The 25,147-nt window shown below is 44.5% G+C and overlaps 6 protein-coding genes across 6 annotated transcripts; 1 reads left to right on the top strand and 5 right to left on the bottom strand.

Annotated features, from left to right (window-relative positions):
* Positions 1 to 3,061: 3,061 nt before the first annotated feature.
* On the bottom strand, positions 3,062 to 3,415 carry AOL_s00006g471 (uncharacterized protein; the record flags this gene model as incomplete). Its single annotated transcript, XM_011119780.1, has 1 exon — positions 3,062 to 3,415. The coding sequence occupies one exon, from the start codon at positions 3,413 to 3,415 to the stop codon at positions 3,062 to 3,064; it is 354 nt and encodes a 117-aa protein (XP_011118082.1).
* A 3,437-nt stretch (positions 3,416 to 6,852) lies between these two features.
* AOL_s00006g470 (uncharacterized protein) lies at positions 6,853 to 9,273 on the bottom strand (the record flags this gene model as incomplete). Its single annotated transcript, XM_011119779.1, has 4 exons — positions 6,853 to 7,478; positions 7,539 to 7,660; positions 7,719 to 9,062; positions 9,131 to 9,273. 4 exons carry the CDS (start codon positions 9,271 to 9,273, stop codon positions 6,853 to 6,855), a joined length of 2,235 nt encoding a protein of 744 aa, XP_011118081.1.
* A 5,762-nt stretch (positions 9,274 to 15,035) lies between these two features.
* Positions 15,036 to 16,447, top strand: AOL_s00006g469 (uncharacterized protein; the record flags this gene model as incomplete). The annotated part of the gene is made up of 3 exons (XM_011119778.1): positions 15,036 to 15,293; positions 15,357 to 15,691; positions 15,787 to 16,447. The coding sequence occupies 3 exons, from the start codon at positions 15,036 to 15,038 to the stop codon at positions 16,445 to 16,447; spliced, it is 1,254 nt and encodes a 417-aa protein (XP_011118080.1).
* A 378-nt stretch (positions 16,448 to 16,825) lies between these two features.
* On the bottom strand, positions 16,826 to 17,389 carry AOL_s00006g468 (uncharacterized protein; the record flags this gene model as incomplete). Its single annotated transcript, XM_011119777.1, has 1 exon — positions 16,826 to 17,389. One exon carries the CDS (start codon positions 17,387 to 17,389, stop codon positions 16,826 to 16,828), a length of 564 nt encoding a protein of 187 aa, XP_011118079.1.
* A 978-nt stretch (positions 17,390 to 18,367) lies between these two features.
* AOL_s00006g467 (uncharacterized protein) lies at positions 18,368 to 21,067 on the bottom strand (the record flags this gene model as incomplete). Its single annotated transcript, XM_011119776.1, has 6 exons — positions 18,368 to 18,436; positions 18,506 to 19,078; positions 19,142 to 19,267; positions 19,349 to 19,783; positions 19,861 to 20,993; positions 21,052 to 21,067. 6 exons carry the CDS (start codon positions 21,065 to 21,067, stop codon positions 18,368 to 18,370), a joined length of 2,352 nt encoding a protein of 783 aa, XP_011118078.1.
* Positions 21,068 to 21,844: 777 nt separating this feature from the next.
* Positions 21,845 to 22,624, bottom strand: AOL_s00006g466 (uncharacterized protein; the record flags this gene model as incomplete). The annotated part of the gene is made up of 1 exon (XM_011119775.1): positions 21,845 to 22,624. One exon carries the CDS (start codon positions 22,622 to 22,624, stop codon positions 21,845 to 21,847), a length of 780 nt encoding a protein of 259 aa, XP_011118077.1.
* Between the last annotated feature and the right edge of the window lie 2,523 nt (positions 22,625 to 25,147).

The following is a 25,147-nucleotide window of genomic DNA, read 5'->3' as shown; positions in this document are numbered from 1 at the left end:
GGATAATGTCTTGAATTCTCATATTTGCGACTTCTCGAAGTGGTAAGTTCATGCTGAAAATAACTGGTATTATTGTTGCGGGCGTAGGCGCTAGGCCGCGGTGCACCACTACTTGTGTTCATTCGTTCTCACAACATCCCCCAAAGATGCCAGTCTTCTGCGTAATCGTGGATGTTAATTTTTAGCAACAGTTATCTTCACCTGCTCAATCGCTTATTCTGCTGAGCGGTACCTGGCAGAAGGGTCATTCGTGGGATCTTTCCTGACCAATCATGTGCATACCCTTCGGGTAAGGCGTTTCATATTAGGGGTTTGTGGAGACAAGGTCCTCATCCTTTGTATTGGTTGGTTTTCCTGTCCAACGTTGAACCGACTGCCCCTAATCGAGGCTCAAGCTATTTTTCCCACTGGTTGGAGCCAGGCGCTCTCCACCGTTGGAAATTGCACCGTGACGACTTTTTGCAGTAGTAAATTACCAACCACTCACAGAACAGATTTTGACAGCTTTAGCACTCTTTGGGCGATAACGTATTTGAGAAATAAAGATCTTGAGTGATCTTCGAGTCTCTTCTCGCTTGGACACTGGAACACTTGGCGAAGCTATTTGCCTTGCCAATCGAAATTTCGAAATCGCCTCAACAGCTCAAAGCGGTCCACTTGATCACTATTCTAAAATTATCCCCTAAAAACAATATTAAGGAGGAAATTTGCTCACAGAAGAAACAAGAGTGCAGCGAGGCAATGGTACCTTGGGCGGAATACACGGAAAAGGAATTTACCTGAGTTGGGGACCAGGATACCCAGGCTTCGGCACTCTGGCTCAATTGGTTTTCCGTGTGCTTCAAGAAATCCCAGCCGAATATAGACTGGAGTACGACGACTATTTTCTTTCGGCTTTCTTGAAAACTGAGTGTTTTTCGAGAGACAAATTCTCGAAGTCACAAGCTTAATTTTCTTGGCAGTGATAGAGGCTTGAGAGGAATACAAACCACTTCGCATCAATGGAAATAAGATTGTCTGCTTACTATAGCGAGTATTACTGCTATCGATACAGATGCATCCCTTACTTCAATATCAGCTCGCTGCACAATCCGTCAAGCATTATATTTCACTTGTTTGACAGCATGCGCAGTTGAACAATCCGTTTGTCTGCATCCCAAAGAGCAAAGCAAAAAGTGGTTGTTTGGCGACAAACCCACTTTAAAATACCCGGTCTTTTTGACCCCTTTCCAATCTGTGTTACAGGAGCCAAAAGGTGTGCAAGATCGAGCGTCATGGCGCATTCAGCCACTTGTTTAAGCTTTGCCGTCTGTCCCTTGCTCATTTCTTCAAGAAAATCTGGGGATGGCGCCCATCTTTCCGATTAAGTTTGCGAAATTTCGGAGATGTCCCTCAAGGCTGGGGATTTCCAGCACCCGAGGCTCTGCTGAGATAAAGTATGTTAGCGAAAGGTGTCTATTCCAGAGTCTACCGACAGGAGACGAATTGAAAACGGCGAGCACCGACGAAACAATCGAGCCCCACGATGCCAGCCCAGAGTAGAAGGTACAGGGCCCAAGGAATGTTGTAGCGCACAATTGTGATACAGGTACGAAGTGCTACTAGTTAATCCCTTTTTCATCCGGTCTCGCTACTCTCGCAAAATTCGTCTTGTCTCGTGTCGGCAGACACAACACGAAGCGCACCTTTCGTCTGAATTTTAAACTGTGTCAGTTCGGACCCGTGTGTCGACCGAGACATGCATGCGGCTAGCAGGAGTTGGGACCAAATTAATATTAGCAGCCTCGAAGCCTTAGACTAAAACTAGATCATCGCGTCGATATCGACAGTAGACATATTGAGCCTTTTTCCAAAAATGGTATCTAATATGATATGTTGGATAGCATTTGCATATTTGGCCGGCTTACAAGACTTTCCGAAGGTTACCGCCTTAATACCGATATATAAATTACAGCTGGTTGGAGTTAAATTCCAAAAATCGGGATGCAATCAAGACCAACATTGGATAGATAAAGCTATATTCGGTATCCAACGAAATACCAAATTTAATACCCGAAACAAAGCTCAGGCCAGGATATCTGTTGCAACGGCTTTCTATAGATTTAGATCGTGACCAAAAGCAGCTAGTTGCTATCGCCTTGATATAATAAGATTATATCAGAATGGTCCGAGCCACATAATACTTGCCAAGTTGAGGAAAACCGCTAGAGACCGTCATATTGATGCAGGAAATATTAAGTCATTCTCACACCAGCCACTGATCTATATGTCAGATCCTTATCGATCAGAGCGCCAAATTTGCCTTACGCCGATCGAGAATCACTAGATTGATTAAGAAGTAGTAGGCGCCGACTTTGTAGACATACCATGCATGACCATATGGTACTGATGTCGCCTTATTCGGCTTCGAATCATTAAAATATCTTAATTTACCCTTACTTGATAGCAGGAAGGGGTGTAGAGCCTTGTAATCGATCGAACTCAACCTCATTTTTTCTTAAATTTTCAACCTTTACCCTCTCTGTAAGCGCACGCGTCCTGGAGCCCGTTTCCAATAGACTAGCTCGATTGATAAACGCCTATGAATATTTATATACATATTATGGCTAGAACGTAGAAACTGACCGCAACATAAACGATAATTATGGATCCACTGGATTATGTATACTCTGTAGTAAATTCTTTGTGTAGTCTTAGGATACAGTAGTATTAAAGTATCGGGTTTTTAAAAAAGAAGGGGAAAGATACCATTCGGAGTGTCAACGTCAATTCGTTCAAGATGGGATATCGTATACAATTGCACTGCAAATATGAGACTAGTCATAATCCATTTGTCACACTAAACACCATGAAGAACAAGAAGGCCGGCTAAATTATGCGGAAGCGAACAGCATTCAAGGTAGAGCTAAAAGGAATAAGAGAAGATGATTAAGATTTATCGGGGATTATTGAGTAGAGAAGTATCGAGAAGTGCCACGCTAAGAGCCAAGCAAGGAAACCCGAATTCTGCAAGAAAGTTTTAACGCATGTGCTGAACACACATAATTCAAACAGAAGAATCTCATCCGGGTCTATTACCACAGGTGCAACTAGCAGTGCTCCCCTTTCTAAGAGCGTTTCCACCAGAGCCACTGCCGCGACGGACATCTTTGTGACTCTTGACCTCACCGCTCAAAGCGCAGGTCCAGCAAATGACAAAGTAGATGCCACCGCAAATACATGACAACCATTCGCCACAGGCAGCACAGTTAGACTGCTCGGACTCGCCCTCGTTGCCCTTTGTGGCACCATTCTTGGTATGGACGGAACACTTGTCGCAGTCCGATTTCGCATTTGTAGCCGGAGCCGTCAATCGCGGTGAGTTTTTGAGAATCCCGGCAGGCGGGGGAGGGACCGTAATAGGCTTTTGTGACATTGTGGATTCTTTCGTGGATATCAGGCACCAACCACAAGGATCGTTTAGTGTTTGATACTGATTCTGAGTCCGAGCTTTACAGGAGGTTGAGACAGCCAATCGGAAACGCCCTATCGAAAAAGATATCGAACCCTTTAGAATCCTTATTAAGCCTTGAGCTCCAATATCGATATAGCTATAATATCTACAGAGTAGTAGCAATTCTTGAGGGGTTTCACGTACCACAGGCGACGAATATCGTAAATTTGAAATATCCGAGATGGTGTTCTGCGTGACTGTGTTGGTGTTTGTTGCAACAGCTGTAGCCTTCTCGTGATTCGATTACGTACTCGAAACACCAGGAATCGTTCAATTGGGATTGGTAATGACAGACGCTGCAACCACTTGGGAAGGGATTGTCCTATGACCTAGAACGGACGTCGATTTGGAGTCTTCGACTTGAGTTAAGGAGGTTTCTGGAGCTGGAAATAGCAGAAACGGATAGCTGCTTGAGGCATTCGATTTTTGAGGTGGAGGAGAGTATGGATGGTATTGATGAGATGACGAGAGAGCTTTGGTGTTGCCTGGTGGTCTTAATTAATTCTCGTTGCTTGAAGTCGAAAATGAAATAAAATAAAAAGCGTTCCTCAGACCGCAGGTGAGCCGTGTATTCTAATACTGGCGTAGTGTTGGATCTCTGTATGGGGTGCAGTGAAAATCTGGGGAAGCTAGTCCTTGCTGGGTGGGATATGGGGAACATTTATAGGAACCCGGGTCACACACTACTACCTATACTGCAAACCAGACTTCAGGAATGAGGAGGATCTATAGCGTGCCCTCTTTACTATCCGCTCGGAGACGCTCATTTGAAAATTTTTTTGTCTGATCTTTCGCAAGATGCATGCATGAACACAACATGAGCATCGAAGCCCTTTCCTATGCGCGTTTTAAGGAACCAGTTGCTCTCGTTCAAAAGCTCTAGGGTGCTATGCACCCCCACAATGACTAACGAAACTGGTGTTTAGAAGACCACTTCTCTCACTTTTTTTTTTTTTTTTCGTTTTTCATTTCGCAGAGCTCAGTGGATGCCTTCAATAGGGTTCAGTTTCCAATTCCTCTTCATTCGTAATCTCAGGCGATCAACATGAAGTCCCTTTCTTCATCAAGAGTATTTTCCTCGCAATAAGTAACAGTGTATTGCGCTCGACACCTTGACTCAAAAGATTGGCCGCACCCATACTTTTCCTTGCTGTTCGTATCGAATGTTCCGGTGCCAAGTCACCAGAACATATGTGAGATGGAGGCGAAACGGATATCCCGCCCAACTAATGCTGCCGAACGGCACTTGGCCGCTCGAATCGACAAATCCTGGCAACCGCTTGCTTGGAGCATTTTGCGGGGTGCCGAAACGAATCGAACCCCCCCTTGATTCGAAATCCACCCAGAACCAAAAAAAAATACCGCCCCCACATGCACATTTCCTTGAACCTCCAGAGGTTTTACCAGCTTAGAGGAAAAATTATGCATCCGATGTGGGATGAGGGAGGTGCATACATATGCATGGAGTCGCGGTTCAGAAAGGTCACGAGGGCTCGCCGTGGATAGTGTCAGCCATTCGACAGTGATGTGTCGCAACGCGACTGGTGTTGGACGCTCGTTTCACTAGGTTCTTGTGAAAGCATGGGTAGCCGGAGAAGCTAGGTCTTCGAGCAACTTCCTGAGGTTTGTGGGTCAAGCACGGACGCTCAAGTGCTTTGGTTCACAAAACTTGATTCGATTCAGCAAGTTGTGCCGCATAATTATAACAGAGCTGGTGTCAAGTTGCAGAGAGGGAATTAAACGGTGGAATGTTAAATGCCTCGGAAACTTGAGTGGTTTATCATTTTCAAAAACGAAAGTGAAATATCAAAAGCGAAGTGGGATGACGGAGCATCATTCGAGTCTACCCAGGCCAGCCCCCCTCCGGATGGGGAGTGTAAAGAAGATTGGTCGAAGTCAGGTCTATATCTTTCATCTAGATCTGTAGCTGCCTTGAAGTTGAGAAAACGATCGTGTTTGCAACCCAGCGCGTGCCGGTATATTCCGGCCACAACCAGTGGCAACACAAAGTTGCCCTTCCTCTGTCGTCCCAACGTTACACAAGCTGGGATTCTTCCCGGATTCGTTGAATTGGCCTCGGTAAACTGAAAACTGACTTGACTTTTGATCGAAAATGAGTCCGAACCACACTGAAACCACGCTACATGTATTATACACTTTGGGTAGGCCACGCGCCTAACGTTACTGCGCTTTGGATATCTCCTGTGACGAGAGATGCGAGTTGTCAACATCGCGCTTTCTTGATCTTGTGGATATTGATATGGATATTGATATTAACATAAACCACCAGGGCAGTGACGTTAACTTCCAAGGCGTCTACGAGGCGGCCTCGGACAGAGCTAGAGAGTAGTTTACCCTCCAGTTATACGTCAATAAATGCGGTGTGGAAGCACTCATGTGATCCATCGAGATCCTTTCTGCAAAGACTAATTTTCATGTATAACGACTTCAATATGTAGCTCAGCATAGCTAAGCAATATTAATATTTTAGAGGTATAACGGTTACACACGTCAGTTTCTGATGACTAATTTAAGGGATCCCTATTTAGGAATGGGTCTCAAACTAGTATAGCTGGATTGGGAGTGACGAATTCGCAAGGTTGACTAGTTCCACATACAGGTGTTTATGCAGTGTTGAAACTGTTGCTGTGGGATTTTGAAGGATTAGTTAAATGATTAACTTGAGCCGCGCAGCCACATGTACACACCCATCCGTGTTCACACGTTTAGATACCTCTTAGGGCTTTCTCATCAGGTACACCGCCCTGTACATATTATGCAATCAATCTGAATTAAGGTTATTACAAATCTAGGCCGGGCCACAATGTTGCATATTTTCTGGACTGTGCGCCAAGAGTACTCGGCATAGTTATAGACCTGCCATGCAAAAATTATTGCTATGTTTGCATTTGCGGCTTACTTTAGGTTCTCCGTTTGGATATTACGTATGGGATCATTATTGGAAAAATCCCCGTGGTTGACTTCGAAATTTAAGATGTAGACTAGATAGAGAATCTGGGGCTGATGAAAACCATACAAATGAAATCAGGAATATTTCGCTATCTATTCAAAGGCTGAGCAGCTGGAATGAATGGCACGCTTAAAGTAGCTCCTACATACAAAAGAAAAAAGACAACTTTAGCGATAGGGGTAGACGAAGCGAAACGAACAAAAACACCTTTCCTGACCAGTCAGGAACTAACAACTTGTATGTGTAGAATATCTAGCAAGAATAAAGGCAAACTCAAAACTTTAAAAACATTTCTGTGCGGTCTGTTTAGCTATACGTGGAGTAGATACGGTGAGTGAAGTCAAGAGTAGTCTTGATCTTTGAAATGATATATATGGCGGGAGTCCTTTCAGCCCAAATGATGGTGCCCAGGAGTACCAGCAAGCCACTCCGTCCAGTTTTCCCTAATGAAGATGGTAATAGTATCATCCCTGCGTCGACTATGAGTTTGTCTCGAGGAAAGTTCAAGGTTTAGAAAGGCCTCAAGATCCTGAAGCGATACAATCTTAACATTGTACTCGTGAACGACAATGTGATTATCTATGAAGCTGACTGGCGGGTCGAACATCCCATCCAACCAGTTCCTAAACTCTCCAGCGCTGAAGTTCCCGACCGTAAAGGTAAAGTCTAATTGGCGATTTATTGCAAACTCGATATCGCGGGAGACAGAAAGCGTCATGGTAGGCCTATTATCGTGAATATACCCGTAGGCTTGCTGTATACCGGCTTGTGGTGAAGCTTGAGAACTGGAAAGGGGTTGTGGGGAGGAGGATGGAAGTTGATCGTATAACTGAGCGCGATTCAGGAAATCTTCGTATCTGCCCCAGCTACGTTCATGGTATATCGATTCCATTTCTTGAAGCTCCTTAGCGCGCCGTGATACAAGGTGTTTTTCGAGGTCGCGAAGGAATTTCGTGATTGGTTCACTAAGGCTTAGTGACTGTAGGGTAGTTATCGTTTCAGTGTAATCGAAACCTATTGACGATTGATTAGAACTGTCCGTCTGGGTATTTATTTCCAATGAATACTACTTACTTCCTTCTGGTACGCGATGGTCCCAATGTGGGAAGCAATAGCGGAATAGCGTGGGCCAGTCTCTGGATCTGATAGCACCATCCGGGGTGCTTCCCCCAAAGTGAACTCTCCCCAAATGCTCTCTTTATGATTTGTTAGTTATCATTCTAAAATCTCGTTTGATGTTTCGAAGGTATTTACCTAAGACCTGGCATATCCTTCCTATGAATAAGAAGACAAGTTAAATATTTCTCAGGGTCGCCTTTAGCAAATGGACATGCTAACATCCCTAGGAATGGACTTTGATCCTTTGACTTCTTTGATTTTCCTTTTTTCGGGGTAGGGAAGGCTCTTTCCTGAACACGTTCGTGTACAGGTTGGTATTTCTGACTATCAGAAACAACTGTAGAAACATTCAAAGCCTCCGAGCCTTCCGACAGCTCTTCCATCTTGATCAGCCCGGCTTCAACTGCCTTGCTGATATTCTTGGCAACATTCCTTGCAAATCTGGTAGAAACACTTGACTTTCTCCGCCGAGTTGGTGAGATGGGCTCGCCATCATTCTCTACGGCTTTACCAGCCTGTGATATGACACCAGTCTGTTTCCTCGCCTTTTGGAGAAGTTTGTGAATGGTAGTTTGTTCGTCGTCCGCCGAGTTGAAATCGGAGAGCTCAAACTCACTTGGAGTCGAGGTTAAAGAAGTAAATGATAACTGAGATTCTCTACCAGAGGCCGGTGTCTCAATTCCAAGATGCGGGACTGGTGAAAGCGATCCGGTGGAATATCGGTGAACATGGCCAGGAAATCTCTGCTCGCTGAGACTTGGATTCCTACTCCGTTTGGTGCGTTGCACTACACCACATGCAAGTAGATGAACATCCAAGTCCTTACGAGTTTCAAATCCGTCGCCACACATCCTACAGTTATAATTGAAGTTTGTTGGATGTGTGTGTTGGCCTTTATGAGCAGTTGTGAAATGAGTAAATAGGGCGGCATGTTCGATGAACGCAGCCTGACAGCAGCAGCATTCAAAGGTTTCTATAGGTTCCCTCATTATTTTGACTGATGAGTTACTTGAAAGCGTTCTAGAAGGCTCCGAGTTTGAAAGTGTCATCGCGGTAGACCCTGGAAAATTTCGAGAGGCGTAATTTGGTGGTGTGAGAGGTGAATGATTTGCATTCCTTGGGACATATGTTGTTGGGGGAGTAAATAACTTTGGAGGACTGCCTCTAGTTATAAGAGGGTGTCTTGAAGGTAGACTTCGTCGACTACCCGGTGCGGCTCCCTCGAAGCGAAGCGTATGATCCTGGTCATCTTGCTCCATCGGGCTGCCTTGTTGCGTAGGGCTAGGGGAATCGTCCATGTTAAGGTCCCTCAGTACTCTAATCTCTTCAGGTGAAGCACCTGAAAGTGCTGAAGGATTTACTGCAAGCCCATCAGTATTCATGTCTGGGTTTGGCCAGGCTGGAGGTGGCATGCCTCGGTGAAGAACTCGAGGAGATGAATTCATCCAGCGACTGCCTGCAAAATGCCTGTTTCCTGGTCTGGATTAGGTTAGCTAGACGCCAAGTTTTTTATTTTATTTTGACAAATATAAAAAAGAGATACTCACGGAGAAAGAGTAACGTCGGGCACGCCGTTGTTTGAGTGGCCCGTAGAAGTTGGGGAATTGGTCTGAATATGTATTTGTGGCGTCCTTGGGCGAGGATCAAAGGCGGTCCTAGGGTCTTGATCATGTGTGGAAGGACTCGACATCTTTTTTTTCTAGCGGATTATAAAAGGGTGTAAGGGGATCTTTTATTTTATATAAATAAGGTGATACAGGATTTGAGAATATGAATAGTGTGGGTGCTCGAATAATTCCGAAAAATAGAAACGGTAATAAAAAAACAAATAAGGTATAGAGCGAATTGCAAGGCTAGGTAAAAGGCAGAGCTTAGCTAACTGTAGCTAACTACTGTATTGCTTTCCAATTGCACGAAGCTAATGGTTGGTAGGCCTTGGTTGAGGGAGGGTCGATACATGCAGGGGTTGTGGAGGACTTGATAATAGATGCAGCTCCTAAAAAGTAAGCAATTCAAAAGCGAAATATCCGATATATCGATAGTTATTTAAGAAAGATATTAGAATAGAAATTGGGGGAACAATAGCCGATGTCTTGATTGCTTGAAACGTTATTGATATGGGTCAGTGGAAACGTGAGCAACATTTGAGGCCAGACACCAGGCCATTTATCTACGTATGCTCTCTGACCGGGATCCTGCCACTGTCGCAAACTCCAAATCCAACAAATTGACGGGGGCCGTGTTTTCCTGTCTAGATGAAGAATCGGGGCATACTGCTAGTCTGATGTCTTGGTTTGGCATTGTTCGGGCACAGTATACGTCTAACTGAAAATCCTCTATCTGCGTGCTAGCGGTATCCGAAAAAATCAAGATGTAGAAAACGTTCCTAACCGCTTTTGATGCGCATGCTTGTCAACCGGGGAGTATAGTATAGAATCACTTCTAGAGTGAACAATGGAGTATTACTAACAGCCATCGTTTGGGGGGGGGCTCTGCAGAGTCATAGTTAGAGTACCACGGTTTGGACTAGCGTACTGCGGACGGGCTATTGTTCGGTTGCTGTCCCACGTACGCATTTACGTATTGTCCATACATCGCTGCTAAAATCTATGGGATTTTTCCCTGCATTATGAGCAACACATTTTCCAAGAACAGACATGCATACCTTTTTTTGTTGACTGTATTTAGACACGCTGCGCTGTGCTGCGACGATGTGGAGAGGATTTGAAGATTTCTTTCGCGATACAATCGCTCGGAAAGCGAACGCAAGGCGTAGTCTCTTTTTCTCCTAGGAGGTGGTAAGAAACCCGAGGCATGGTGTAATGGGCCAAGTGACCCTGGAGTCAACTGCAAGCTTGACCTGGCCTGGTGCTGCTTGAGCAGAAAAATAAGCAACTCCAAAAGCGCGTGTGCCGGCACCACTGGACTGGGAATGGGTACTTGTGTAATTCGATTGATCGAGTACTGCGTCTGAAGACATCTGTACCTGCATTCTTGAAGAACTTGTTTTGTGCATGTTCTCAAAGAAGGCCGAATATTAATGAGTTGAAGTCGTTTCCGAATAGCTCATGCGGCTGACAATCTCAAAGTTATCGATCTCGATCCCTAGCAGATTAAGTCTAAGAACTGATATAATTTCTAACTTAACATCGAAGTATCATACTGAGACAGATTTTAATTGGTAAACGAGTATTTGGCATCTTGAGACTCGAGTTTCCACAGATTCAACGTATTACCATAGAATACGCGGGTATAGGATGTGAATGCGCCTTCCCGAAGCTGCATTCTCACATGCAGGCGGTCAGAGGTCAAGGATTGATACATGGATAAAGAAACATAATTGGATAAAATAATCTTCTTTCGAAGGAAGGAAGTATCTGTACCTGTTCCCCGTTGCTACCTACACTACTCAGCATCAGAAGTCCTTAACCACCTGTTACTCACCAACATGCGCGGATGTATGTATGCGAGTGAGTAACTAGATGGTTTTCATATTAGCGTGTCTTGACTCCTTGCCCGAATTAAAGGAGAAGGATCAACGAATCGGGTCTGAACATTTCAAATTCGAATGTTGAAGTGTTTTCAGCCTCAATAATCAGCCCGGGCCTGTCGAATCGGGTATTTTGTTGCAATTTTGAAGCTCGATCGGTCCGGCGCGACTCTGCGCAGATGAGGCTCAATCCACGTTTTCAAGGCCGATTCAGGGAAGAAATCACACCAACAGAAGCTCGGAGGACTGTATGACATAAGTTGGGGCTGACAGTATATTTTTTTTTCGGCGGCGTGAGTGTCATGTCCTCAAAGGAGTAAACTCTGGCTCGAACTATGCCATTCTCATAAACCAAGGATTCTGTTGGAGACCAAACTGGGAAATGTGTTGGTGTAACCTTCCCCGAATCGTCCAATCTCTCCGTCAGCTGATTGAGGCACGGACTAAGCTCAGAGTTCCAGTTCTCAAAGCCCAGACCGTGATCGATGTGCTATGCTAATTTTTATGAGATTATGAGATTTTGGCGAGTCGGCTAGGTTCGCGAAAAAGGCTTCACGGAAAAACTAGCCTGGATGTCTCGACATCTGGCCTGGCCTGGGACGTGACTCGGTTATGGTTGACTAGTTCACATGTTGCAAATTGGAGCCTGTAAGTTGGGTCGATGCGCGCTCAAGGATGAAACTCCATACGGAGCAAACAATGCATGAATGGAAAAGAGCAGCCTCGTCAATGTTACCGATTCGAAATCAGATCCTGGCAGCTGGTAGCGGGACTCACGAAATAGACAGATAATCGCGATATCTGCACCGGAGGAATAATATTATCATGAGCAACCGTTGTGTCAGACTCCAGGGCGTTTCTGATGAAACATTAAACTTAATTCCCTGGCTTCAGCTAGAAAAGGTCTTATCCTCCGAAGTTTCGACGCGAGTCGGTAACCCCGTGGTCTTACACCGCGGCCTCGGCTGGCCCTAAGCTAGCTAAGCTAAGCTAGCTGGACCAAAAGTGCATCTTAAGATAGTTGCGACATTGCATGTAGGGGGATAGTCAACGGGCAATCCGTCGAGCATTCGAGCTTGCTGCCAAGGTTTTCTCTGCATTATATTATACATCTCCCAGCCAAGCATGCTTATGTTCGTATATTCAACTTCAGCAAACCGGTATAATACCGATATTCGATTCCTGCATCTCATCACTTTGGGCTAGGCCTCGACGCATAAGTTCAGATCATAGCCTAGTGCTCACGATACCCCGTTGTCAACATCAATATATTTTAACAGCAATGTATGGAGGTACTGGTGGGTTCATGCGCCGATTCGACGTCGTTGTAGCTATTTCTGCGATGCGAGCATATGTATGTACAGTGCATGCAACTGATGCCGTATCGTATCGTTTTGCGATTTTGGAGGGCCTGGATCCTCCACTGCCACATGCACACCGACAGAGGATAAAAACCCGCAAAGTGTGGGGTTCGCTAGAGGTCTTGGGCGAGTAAAGGTGCATAAAATGGGATGAGATATCGCTCTCTCGCATTCGATAATTTGGCCCAAATGCAAGTTACGAGCTTAGATCCCCGCCAATGCTAGCAGCTAAGTTTTAAGGTGACGTATGCATCGATATGAAAAGCCTCTACGGATCGAAGTTTTAGATGGCAGTGATGAAGCAAATTTAAGACTTGGTGGTTTCAGTACTGTATAGCTATATAGCTTTAAATACATACATATACACATTTGTGGAGGCTGGTTTACGAGATATAGACTTCACCCGGTGCCATTGCAATGTGGGTACGGCGTCCATGGGATGTTAATTCCATCCAAAAAAACATCAACTGATATCTACCTGATTAGACATCATAAAATTCCCAAATCTGATTTTCTACATGAACCAGGGTTAATTCGGCTGTATTTCGGCTGCGGGGCATTGTACTGCAGAATAATACGTGTGCGGGCAATGATCAATGAGCTCATAATGAGCCAGGCGATATTATATTTTAATTAATTGTATTGCTGCGCCGAGTGTCTCGTACCCTGCAAGCATCGAGTACCAATTGCAACATCAACACATGGCCATGGGCAAACACGCGCACGTAGACGTCTTTGCATTGACAGAGCTCACCCTTTTTCTACACCTCAAAGCACTCCATCTCCAAGAATGTAGCAATAGTGCGGGATATCATTGTTTGCTTATCTGACGGGGTCCCGGGGTTTGATTGCTTTGATCCGGTGGCTGTAACCGCGCAACGTCATCGTCTAACCCTGAATTGGCGCCTGTGCCGCACTTGTACGCCGAGCGGCACAAAAGATAAAGCAGTTATTATTTCTTATTGCTGATTTTTTTTCCTGCATACCGCGCCCGATGGAAGTTGAAAAGGAAAGAAAAGGATGTGGGTAACGCGATATAACGTTATGCTCAGCCACTGTCACTCAACGGCGGAACTAAAACATATTATACACAGTATTGGCTCGCGATTCGATATTCGGTACTTGCAGCTGCCTTAGAATCCGATCACCACTACTCGTCTAGCCCTATGCATCGCCCTTCTAGATTGTGAAAGGAACAAGTTGAGGTTTGATTATTTGGAATTGTAGAGCGATAGCCGGTCGGTAGCCTATATTTAATACTGTACTGGGCTTGACTCGTAAATCTAGGTAAGATTGTGGCCTATTTACCTATGAGATTCGGAGTATTTCAATTTCAAAGTCTTGGCGGTCGCGTGTAGAGCGGGTGGTTTCGTAGAATTGGTTTGCGGACCGCAGTATACCAGTATGTCTAGTTGTTTCATAGCGCATGCAAACAAAGTTCCGATGGGAACAAAGTGATTTTGAGGCTGGGGTTTACTAGTATGCTTCGAGGTCGGTTGATATGATCATGATGTGGCAACATATGCACGCATGCATTCATGCATGAACAATGCCTATTATGCCGCGATCTTGGCTTCATGAGTACACCATCGCTTGATTTAAGGCATCACATCTTGGAAAGCTTCGAAGGCGTAGGTATTTATACGTATATAAGTTCTACATAGAGCCTAGGGGTCCGGAACACAGCCCTTATTCATAGCAATGAAAGTCTACACAGGCGCGCATGTCACCGGATCAGTATTTTGTTTATTAACTCCGAAAATAAATGACGCAGTTCTTGAGTTTAAGCATCTGTGTTAAAATTAGTACTTTTTATGAATTCATGGATCCTGAATGTAATTTAAAGCGGTCGGCTACATTGGCTGGATACTTAAAGCCAGAGTCCACGAAAGAAACCGAACGGTTTCCCAGCTTGCGACTGTGTCAGCTAACATCTGTGTACTTCTGTACCTGAATCTTCTACATCCTCCAATAGTTATTCTGTGAACACTTTGCAAGATGTGTAACTTGAACATCTGATTGCATATTGCGATATTAATTTGTGTAACCCTATATATATAGTATTTTTGTATCTATATCTGGACTTCTAAGAATTAGATCTTGTATATCTCTATGAAATATCTACCTGCATAACTGTGAATAAAAAAATTTTAAAAAAAGGTCTGGAAAGATGTTCCTTATTGAGCTGGAGCTCAGGAGCGTCTACCTGAATCGCTATGGAGCTGTTACTGTGGAGTTGGATGAAACGCCTAGCGACGATCCGCATAGAACGTTGGGATGCCGACAATGAACTTATAACCCTTCGTACTCATGAGGTTCGTAAAAAACAATCGAAAGATATGAGTTTGGTGCCGGACTATACTTGTAACCGGAGCAGTTGTTGGTAGTCAGCCCCTTGAACTTCAAGGCTCTTTCTTCATCTTCACAACTCATCCAAGTCTCTAGGTATCGATCTAGACTACTATCAACTCGACTCCTGGCAGCGCCAACCTCCACAGCTCTCGTTACAGAGCTTACCTGCCGAAACCCAACCCTGAAGAGGTGTCTTTCCTAGAGACCGGCAAAGACCTGTGTCAAGGTGAAACTACTTCATTTGTTGAAATGGTTGCTTTTCACCAATCCGCAGCCAAGCGACGCTGGTTGGAGCATCTTCATTCTTACCATGACTGGACCGCCGCTCATGATGTTATCTCGTTCGCAATTCTTTCGATGGATGCACTTTTCACCACAATTTATTTCGCGGTTTCTCTTTTCATGACGGTTTACTACCTGTCAATGGTCGACTATCTCAAAGAGCACGAAACTGCAGGGGAAGGTCTCTCAGCCGTCATTAGATTGTTAGAAGCTCGAGCTGGCGTTGTAAGAAAGCTCTCTATTGACTGGATCGGGATCATGACTTGCTAATGGATATGATTATCGCAGACAATCACTATGTCATACATCTGCCTCTGTGCTTTCTTTTGGCTGACTAAACGATTGTTTATTGCTGGCTCACCACAACTTCTGACTGAGGAGATCGATAAGAAGTATGAAATATATCTTCGGATGTATGCCATAATCATACTTGTCGGTATTCTTCGTGTCGTGACATTCATCTTAGCATGTCCCAGCTTTTACCCTGAGGAAATCATGAGAATCCGGATCCCACATAGTGAATTCGTTGCGAAGCCTCTGATTAGGGAGAGAGGAGATAGAAATGCGGACTTCATAGTTGGAGATATAATAATCTACTTCTGGGGTTGGTCCTTTCTGTTCTTGTAAGTTATCCAACCATGCGTGTATCGATCACAGTTGATCGACTCATGATCAAAGTCTACGTGGAAATTAGCGCTAACATTTTTCTCCCTTCAAGTATAACGGCCGCCGTCTCGCTATTCGGGTTCCTCATCAGTGCAGATTTCGTCGGATTCATAATCCACCCTGGCAGCATTCACAACCGCACCAAATATCAGATTTTTGACCTTTTCTTCTTTACGGCTACTCAACCATTTTGGACCACTTTCGACTTCATCCTACTAATTTTCGAAATATTTGAGTGCCTTTTCCGATGCTGTTTTGAACTACTCTGTTGTCGCAAACCACAAGCGATGAGCTACTACGATGACTATTCTGACAGACACCTTATTGGAAGAATTCGCTCCCCTCGGTACTACAATGAGCCAAAGCTTAGTGCCACCTATTACTGGGCTGGAAGAGCTTGTTTTAAGTTCATTAGGATCTCAAAATACTTCTGGCATGTCGTCAAGACCAGTGTCTTGGGAATGTGGTTTGGTGCCAAGTGGTGGGGCATGAAGGTTAAATGGGGGGTCAAATTGAAAAAGAGCCGTGCAAGTGGTATGACAGTTATTCTAGGACCCTACCAGACAGCTCCTGTTCGTGGATGGACCGACCGTGGTGTTTTTGATGGTGGCAGGGGCAGGGAGCCACAGAATGGCCGGGAGTACCAGGCTGACCAATTTGAGGATATAGGGCTAGGCGAGGTCCCAGCTCGGCAGCGTACTACGGAAATCTGAGTTTGGATCTGAAATTCTGATTGGGATGGATACGCAATACAATACAGGGAATCTTTTATTTGGTATCCCACTATATTTTTCTACAAGATGGTTTCACAAGTCTAAGGGCGGAAAGACAGGCTCGTATTACTTAATTTAAGGTAGCGTGGGCTTAGGGTCTTAATTTACAATCCAATCCAATCCAATCCAATCCAATCCAATCCAATCCAACCCAGTCGTATCCAATCCGAGAACATGCTCACCCAAACCGATCTGAAAATGCTATATTATCCAACAGACTCCGCTTAAACCAAAAAAACTAAAAGACACACCTCTGTATGCTCACCCAGACGGCCCGATCGCTAATAGGTATCTATGGTATGTTTGTATGTCAACCGTCTACAAATCCGCCTCATCTTCGTCAGGCAACAACCGGGTCCTTTCGTTGACATTTGCATGTCTGGCCCTTCCTCCCCAAGAGTTATCAGCTTCGTGAACATATGAATCATCTTCATCCTCACGGTCCACGAAGAGAGCGGCATCTGCCTCTTCTTGCTTCCTTTTCCTTTCGAATATTATCGCCATTACAAGCAAACTTCCTTGCAAAACTCCTGTCACGCAGTATACCAGCCAGCTGCTCCAATCTGTTCCCTCCCTAGTAGCCAAAGATAGAGCCCAAACGAATGATCCAGGTGTTTGAATGCACATCATTGGGATACTTAAGCTCCCTACTGCTTTGAGTTTGTATGTTGTGAAAATCTGCGGGATATACTGAATGCTAGCAAGCACGGTGGACTGAATTCCAAGGAAGGAGGTCCAGTTCAGTATTGCCGAAGGAGAAGCTGTCCTATAAAGATATACGGATATTGCGAGGATGATTATTAGGTGGATAAAGGATAGCAGTGAGATTGTTATAGCGGTTGTAGCGCTTGGGTTTTTGTGATGGTGAGAGTCTGTCGACATATTATCGGAGGTTGGAAGTACCGGTGTAGCAAAGGGGAAGTAGATTAAAAATAAGAGAAGTCTATAGGATATATATGTTTAGCAGAAGTTATGAAACTAAAGATAAGGTTGTCATCTTACATGACCATGAAGCAGGACCATTGTGTCGTAACCTGTAATATACCCAACATGCCGGCAAAACACTGGAAGGGACCTAAGTCAGACGCGCAACATCCGACTACACCCCACCCCAGTAGCCAGATATTTGCTAGAGCACATGTTCCAGATGTTACTCCAAGCAGTAAAAAGAGTGGCGATATCCCTTCGGAGGTTCGGCGTGTTATAATTCGGTGGTGCTGAGGCAGATATGACACCAAAATCCCAAGCAGGAGGCCGACGGAGATCGTAAAGTTAGAGTACGAAGGATTAGTAAGTAACGGCGTCGAACAGTCCGTCGGTGGCATTTGCGAGAGAGGTGATACTGAGAGCACCATTTTGGAGTTTTGCGAACAACAGTGGTGTTCTTAGATGGTTGTTTTCTAAGGATCGCGAAGGGATCTGGGGAAGCAGACCAAGGAGTCTTTAGCGTCACTGCTACGTCGCGAGGTGGAGCCAAGTCACGAACCCCTGATCGCAACGCACAACACACAGAATGCAACAATCATGCAGCCCTGCGGCGTCTGCGGCTGCGCATCTGGCGGTATCAATTTCGAATTCTGGATATAGGAATAACTGGACTTATTCTTTAGCAGGTCTAGCTGGTCACATTGCTAAGTCTATTGAGTGTGATAGTTTAAAATAATTATTACTTGGATCTATCGTGTACTTCGTGTTGTCTGGTACCAACGAGACCAGATCTATCCTATAAATGATGAAATGGTTTACATGCAAAACCCGAGTATGAAGAATCATTACAGCCTATTAAGCTCAAGCTGGCTGGTTCTTGTGAGAATATTTGGCGCCGTCGGAAATTGGATAATATGAATTGATCCGAGATTTCTAAAACTCCTTTACGTTCGTGAGATAGTCGATGTTTCTCGAATAGATCCACTTGAGAACAAAATCTTCCTGTAGTTTCACCGAATCATAAGTTTGGACCAAATAATCTCAAGGATGATTCGGTCGAGAAAAACTTACCTCTATGCTAGTTCTCAAAGGAAGAACTTTGCTCGCATACTCAGCCTGGCACTTCCCACAACTGATTTTCCGCCGACTCGATGTCCAAAAGACAATTCCAACTACCGCGAGTGAAAACTCGAGGTTTGGAGCAAGTTTTATTTTTCTGATGTAAACGTCAACTGCCACTATATACTCTCCTCGGTCGGCCTCAATTTCGAAAATATTTTTTGTAGCGGTACTAGATAGATGCCCTAGGACTGCGGGGCATTGTTGAGGCGAATCGGCCTCTTTCCCATAACTTAGACAGATTCCGGTGATACAATATCCATAGTGATTGTCTTGAACATAGCATTCCAAGGATTTGCAATTGGCAAGTGGAGCTGTAGAGATAAAATATCCTAGATGATGTTTGTCATTCAATAATATATCTTTTGGGCAAGGTCCATCGATTGATTCATTCCATAGGCGAAGCTGCGGGTTGGAGGGTGTCTTTCGGGCCCTTGTCTCTGTTTCAACAGTATGGAGGCTTCTACGCCCGGAGCTTATTGTACCAAGTGCCAAAAGTTGAACGATTGGACTATTCGACAATGACTAGATCAGACTTTGAATTAGTATCATGATAAGGTATACGAGCGCCCGTCAAGGATAACTTACACCGTCAAATCCTGCAAAGATACCCACAATCTCCTTGTCTTTTCCAACATCTAGCGTGTGCTTTCGAGGTTTTTGAGGTAGGTTTGGAATCATAAAGTGGAACGCAACGCCTCTATCTGTGCGCACCTATAGGAATATCTGCATTTAGCTTCTTTTTTCGCCAAGATATAAGAGTACGGTGCTGATTTTAAGTTTTGGCAAACTTACAGATAGTCCTACGGGTAAAGAGTCTTTCCCTCCAATAAGAAGCTCCAAAGATATAATAGCTTCATCTTTCTCAATGGCTGCATCTGTTGAAAACTCGGTCTTTGCGCCTATAACCAAAGGTGCTTCTTTTCCTTCTATAAATACGCCTATCCCGCAGATTTCCAAACGGGTTCCTAGCCAACAAGTGAAACGGACGACACTTAAATTCGCAAACACAATATGATCTAAAGATGCTGCTTCGTGTCTTGCCCGCTCCGTGATATAGTTTAGATGACCACAAAATGAGTCATGATTTATATCCATCCGATGTTTTGAGAATATAGGAGGGATGGTCGGCGACCATGAGTACCGCTGAATAAACCATTCCTGCCGGTCCAAGTCTCCACCGTTGATAAAGTTTGGACTATAAATGCAAAGACTGGTAATTTCGGAGAGCTGCAATTCAACACTATATTAGCATGTTTTATCGAAAATAAATAGGTTCACACCTTTGTTGTGGAGAGCTTCCTTACTCCAACTGTGATAGCGAATTTCGAAATTTCAATACCTTCCGGCTTTATGATAAGCATTTTTCGATTGACATACGCATCTTCAAGATTTTCGAATAAGTAGTCGACCCCCCTGGGTACGACTGTAATACTACGTATCCCGTATTTAGATGTTGCAACCCATATCACTTGTGTGCTAGCCATAGCCATTTGTAAATGAATGTATTCTTCATCTTCAGGGTTGATCAGTCCCAGCTTCTCCCCGCCAGGAAGAAATCGAAACCCACTGACGAATCTTAATTTGCCGGCACCTGTATACGAAACATACATGCCTGTGGTTACGAAGCGCTTAAGATTCCCGTCTGCTCGGATTTTCACACCTTCAGAATGCAATGTCCCATTTGTATCGCCCGAATGCAGTTTTTGCGGCAAACTTTGGCAAACAAGGGCTTGATCCTGGTCAACATTATACCCAAATTCCCTAGCAGGACCTTCAGGATCTAAGTCGTATATATTGGCTTCGTCGCAATTATCTGTATCACGTAGCTTATGTACGAGACTGGCAAAGATATCCCATCTTCTCTTTAGGTTTGCGGCCGATCTGTAATTTTCGGATATGATTTTTTTGGTGAAAAGATATTTTGCCTGCCAGGTAGTTTCAGCCCCATCTGTCATGAAATGGGGCTGTACTAGGAAGCCCAGCTCTGCTCCTAGATCAAATTGTGACTTCCAAACGAAGTCGGGGACCTGCAAGGTTTTAAACGATTTCATTTTACTAAGGGCTATGATATCGGTACCAGGTAGATAACACAGCACTTTATGCGTAAGCTCGACAGGTAGAGGGAGGAAGTCTGGGATATTAATGTTGGCGCGCTCAGCCAAAATATCCTTGTGTTTAGCGGGTTCTCGATAATAAACGTGAGGGGTGGCAACTTGAAGCTCCGAGTACCCAATGTGGTCAAGGCCATGAGGTTCAAGGTAGCTATAAGCCACACCAGGGCGAAAGAATCGGTATGCGAGAACTTCTTCAGGAGTAAGATGGTAACTATGGGGCCAGATAAGGTTACCTCCATCATAGGCAGCTGCATCGAAAACCCTGTATAAATGACACTGATATAGTGGAAGATCTGATTCTTGGACACCTAACTTTACCGCGACTATTTTAAAGAGCCCCCAGCATTCGTAGTGCATTAGGTAGCATGGCTTGCAAGGTACCTGTTGTTTTAAACATTGTCTTTCACGTGCCCTTCCTATTTGGTAGCTTGAATCAAGTCTGACCATACTCGAAAGGGCGTTATCCCAAATTTCTAACTGGGGGTCATCTAAATCAAAAGCTGGTGCCGTGCCTTTTGCGCCAACATATTCGGTTGTTATCCAGGCAGGCAGACCTTCGTATGAATGCCCAATTATCCTGGGGTGAACTTTTGAGTTTAGGTCAGTTCACCGATTTTGATCAAAGCTGCTTTTCGTGAAAAATCATATGAAGCAAGGTGTGGATATAAGTACTTACGAATGCATAGTGGACTTGTCGGTCTGTACCGACTCGTTCGTAGGAATGCTCCGCATAGTACACACGAAACCTCCGAGCTCATATTGTAAATCTAATTTGTGGATTTGCAGATATAGATTTGCGCTTGATACATGCACGATAGCGCGATAGGTACCTATAGGTTTCGGTTCTAGAAAAACGCAAATAATGAAGTGTGCGGCGCAGTATTAACAAGACAATTATATCCAGCCCCTAATCGCTGTACTTCGGCATTATTTCCGCTTAATACTATTTCGGGGGACATTTGTTGTTGAACCGGAACCAAGGATACTCCTAACTAATCTTCCGGTGTACACTTGCTGGGATAACGATATAGCTCGGGAGTCGAACAACACTCGATTTTTTTTCTTTCTTTGAACAGAAAACCTACTCTGTCGGCTCTCCAAAGGTACTAATTTGATGATCCGGTGATCGAGAAAACCGCTTTCGAGGCTTTCGTCTCTCTTTCCAAGCCGTTCATTATTGCTTCACTAGGGTATTCACGGTACCATCTGCCATCCCAAAATATGCGACCTCCGGCCTTCCTTTCCAACCCCGGGAGCCTCCATAGAATAATCCATGTTCCACCACTCCCACGATTCCCTTTATCGCCTCAGCTAAGTCCTGAACCACGTCTTCTCCTTCCGGTAATGTGGGGAAAACTGCATCCAATAAGAAGTTGCCGTTATCCGTAACACAAGGCCCAGCCTTCGCCTTTCCACCAGGTCTGAGAACAACTTTTGTAGCCCCCAAGGTCGTTAATTTTGCAGTGACATATGGATATGACGATGGTACAACTTCGATCGGAATTCCCGATGCCCATGTTGTTGGTGTTAATAATGTCTTCGATATCTTTCTGAAATCTGCAACGACAACAAATTTCTCCGCTTGTACAGCGACAATTTTTTCTTGGAAAAGACATGCGCCGCCGCCTTTGATGCAATTTAGTTGCGCATCAACTTCGTCTGCACCATCAAATGCGACAGAAATGGCCTGACCGGCCGGTAGAAGGTCGATATCGAGCACTTCAAGACCGTGTTGTAGTAACAATTGCTTGGATTGGAAGCCTGTTGGAATGAACTTCGTGGACGAAATGAGAGACGGCTCAAGGTTCGCTATCGATGCCACAACATGGACTATAGTACTGCCGGAGCCAATACCGACATATTTTGGTGGTAATTTAGGGTAGTGTTCCTGAACAGCGGTTAAAGCTGCAAGCTGTTTTGCAGCAGCAACAAGGTCTTCTGATGTGGTTGCCATTGTGCGGGGATAGCTGATGGAGGGGCTAAGATAGCGGTGGCGGGGCAATTGTAGCTGTGCTGAAAAGTGAGACTTTTTGAATATCGGAAGATATCTAGTGGGTAGGCGGGTAAGTGTCTTCATAAAGCCATCGTTAAGCAGCTCTAGCTACAAATAGTGTCGTGATGCTTTAACAAACCAATCGTGATAACTGATCAAAGTCGTTGACAATGATCATATGAAGTCATGATTGAGGTCAGGTTTAAGTTAGACAGGCCGAAGCCGGAAAGAGCCCGCTCTGTTGTATTTTTCTTGAACAACGCGGTTACGAACACTAACAAAACTCACCTTTGGCAAGTTTATGAAATTCTCAGCTTGGTCACGGCTCCGGTCATTCTATTCCTGCTCTTCGGGTATATAGGAAGTTTGCGATAAAGTGGCCTTGGATATGTTCTACAGCTTTTCTTTTAAGTTTTTTAGGCTTGCGCTCTTTCCGAACGAAGCCGAGAAATAATATGACTGGTGCGCTGTGTTCGAATGCTCATAAGTATTTTCACATTGATGCTAGTCCGTTTGTAATCGTTATCTTTGTTGAGTAATCAAGATTGTAAGCAGGCAGCACAGATTCGTGGTCCGGAACTTTGATGCAGGTGGAATTCTCATTAGTCTTGGAATACATTAATTCCTTGCCTCGATCTCACGGAATGTCCCTCACGCACACCAAATATCCTGCGCACAGTATATTTCCATACATAGATAATAAAAATAGCGGAGTCCGAGCTTGGTAATGTATATGCATAGTTTTTACGAAGTTTTAGTGTTCTAGGATTTATTGAGGAACCCGTATAGGTTTAGTAAGGGATAATTGAAGGGGATACCTGGCAGCTGGCTCCGCTTCGAGCGCCTGGATCTGAGGCTAGGTAGCTGAAGATTTCCAAGTTTACCGCTCGGTACCCTTTTTCTGGTTAGCTTCCCCAGAGCCCGTTCGAAACAACTGCATCCACGCATCCAAGCTAGTCCCATCCCTTTTCCGCGGTATGTTTTAAGTCTTGCCATTGTATTCGGCCCCACTACCATCTCGCCTCTCTCACCAATTGGCGGTACACTTCCTTCCTCCAGTCGCTGTCTCATTGACGGTTCATATTTTCGATATTTGTAAAGATCAGTGCTCTCCATATCTCCTTTGATATCTATCCCAGTTGCATTCCAGGGTAGGTACCCTCGGATAAGGCTTACCGCCTGACAGCTCATGCCGCCATACATCCGGAACTCACGCTCGACTTCAGTCTCAGTTTGGTCATACAAACTAGTAAAGAAAGATAATTCCTCCAAAGCACGATCTTCAAAAAGTTGACTTGGATCAGCTGTTCCTTCTAGTTCTCTAAATTCGCGTTCGGCTATCAGACTTCCTATCGGGTTCCCAATGTATAGCCGCATGCGATTAGGATCGTTTTCTTTCTTACAAACTATTTGTCGGTTGAATATAATTGGATATAGATATATAAGTTAAGCGCTCGAGCCATTAAAAGCTGAATCAGAAGCGACACTAGTAGTCTCTAGGGAAACGACAAGAAAAAACTAACCGAAGAAATCTTGTTCCGGATAGTCCTTCATCCGGAACGAAGGTGTCCCTATCTGTGGGTTTATAACGTCGGTATCCATTTCAAACCATAGTTGTAATGACAATAAACGATCCGCTTCTGTCTCCGACGAGCTTGGGTATGGCGGCATTACTAGGAACCTGTGACGCATCAGAGTTATAATGAAACATACCAGAAATATTACTTGCAGCAATAAGATTATACAAGCATAGGTATACAGGACTTCTCCATGCACCCCAAGAGTCAAGTCGACCAACACTTACAATCCGGCATCTTCGATTTTATTGGTCATCTGAACCGCAGTCTGGCGATTCGGCTTCGATGAGTCTCCACCTTTCAAATATTCTGGTACAGGAACCGAAACATAGAGCTTTAGTTTATAAAAGAAAAATGGCTCTAAAACCGGCCATAGGCTCGCACGGTAATCTATGGTGCCCCACTTCAAAACATCGACGTCACAGGCAGATTCCTCGTTACGGATTTTTGGCTTCGCCGGTCAAAGAATTGTATATTAGGGGTTTTGAAGTCATTGTAATCACAGATTTCAACCGTGGAGCGACGTGCGTCAAACGAGGCAAATTGACAAACTAGTAGAGTGTTAGAAATAATTAGTCGTTAGCAGAAACTCCACCATATCTATTAACCCCCAGGGGTATTATGTATTTTGATACTGAGTCTGTAAGCTTTATTTCGGGTGAGGTCTTACGAAGATAGACATCGTCCATATCTATTATCTTCTTATCCCTGGGATCTATAGGTCGAATATATATTACGAAAGGCCACGTCTCAGACGATTCAAGTAGGTCTTGGGCAAGAGAGCCCATAAATATGACAAACAAGCTCCATAACGAGGTCTTCAAACCGTGTGCGGGCATTTTGGATAATATAGCGATTTAAATCCACCTGAGCCACAGTACCTGCTGCTCTTAAATCCGCACGTGGG

The sequence above is a fragment of the Orbilia oligospora genome, assembly GCF_000225545.1.
Source record: "Orbilia oligospora ATCC 24927 unplaced genomic scaffold scaffold00006, whole genome shotgun sequence".
In the NCBI taxonomy this organism is placed as follows: domain Eukaryota; kingdom Fungi; phylum Ascomycota; class Orbiliomycetes; order Orbiliales; family Orbiliaceae; genus Orbilia; species Orbilia oligospora.
This window is presented reverse-complemented; position numbering and strand designations above follow the sequence as displayed.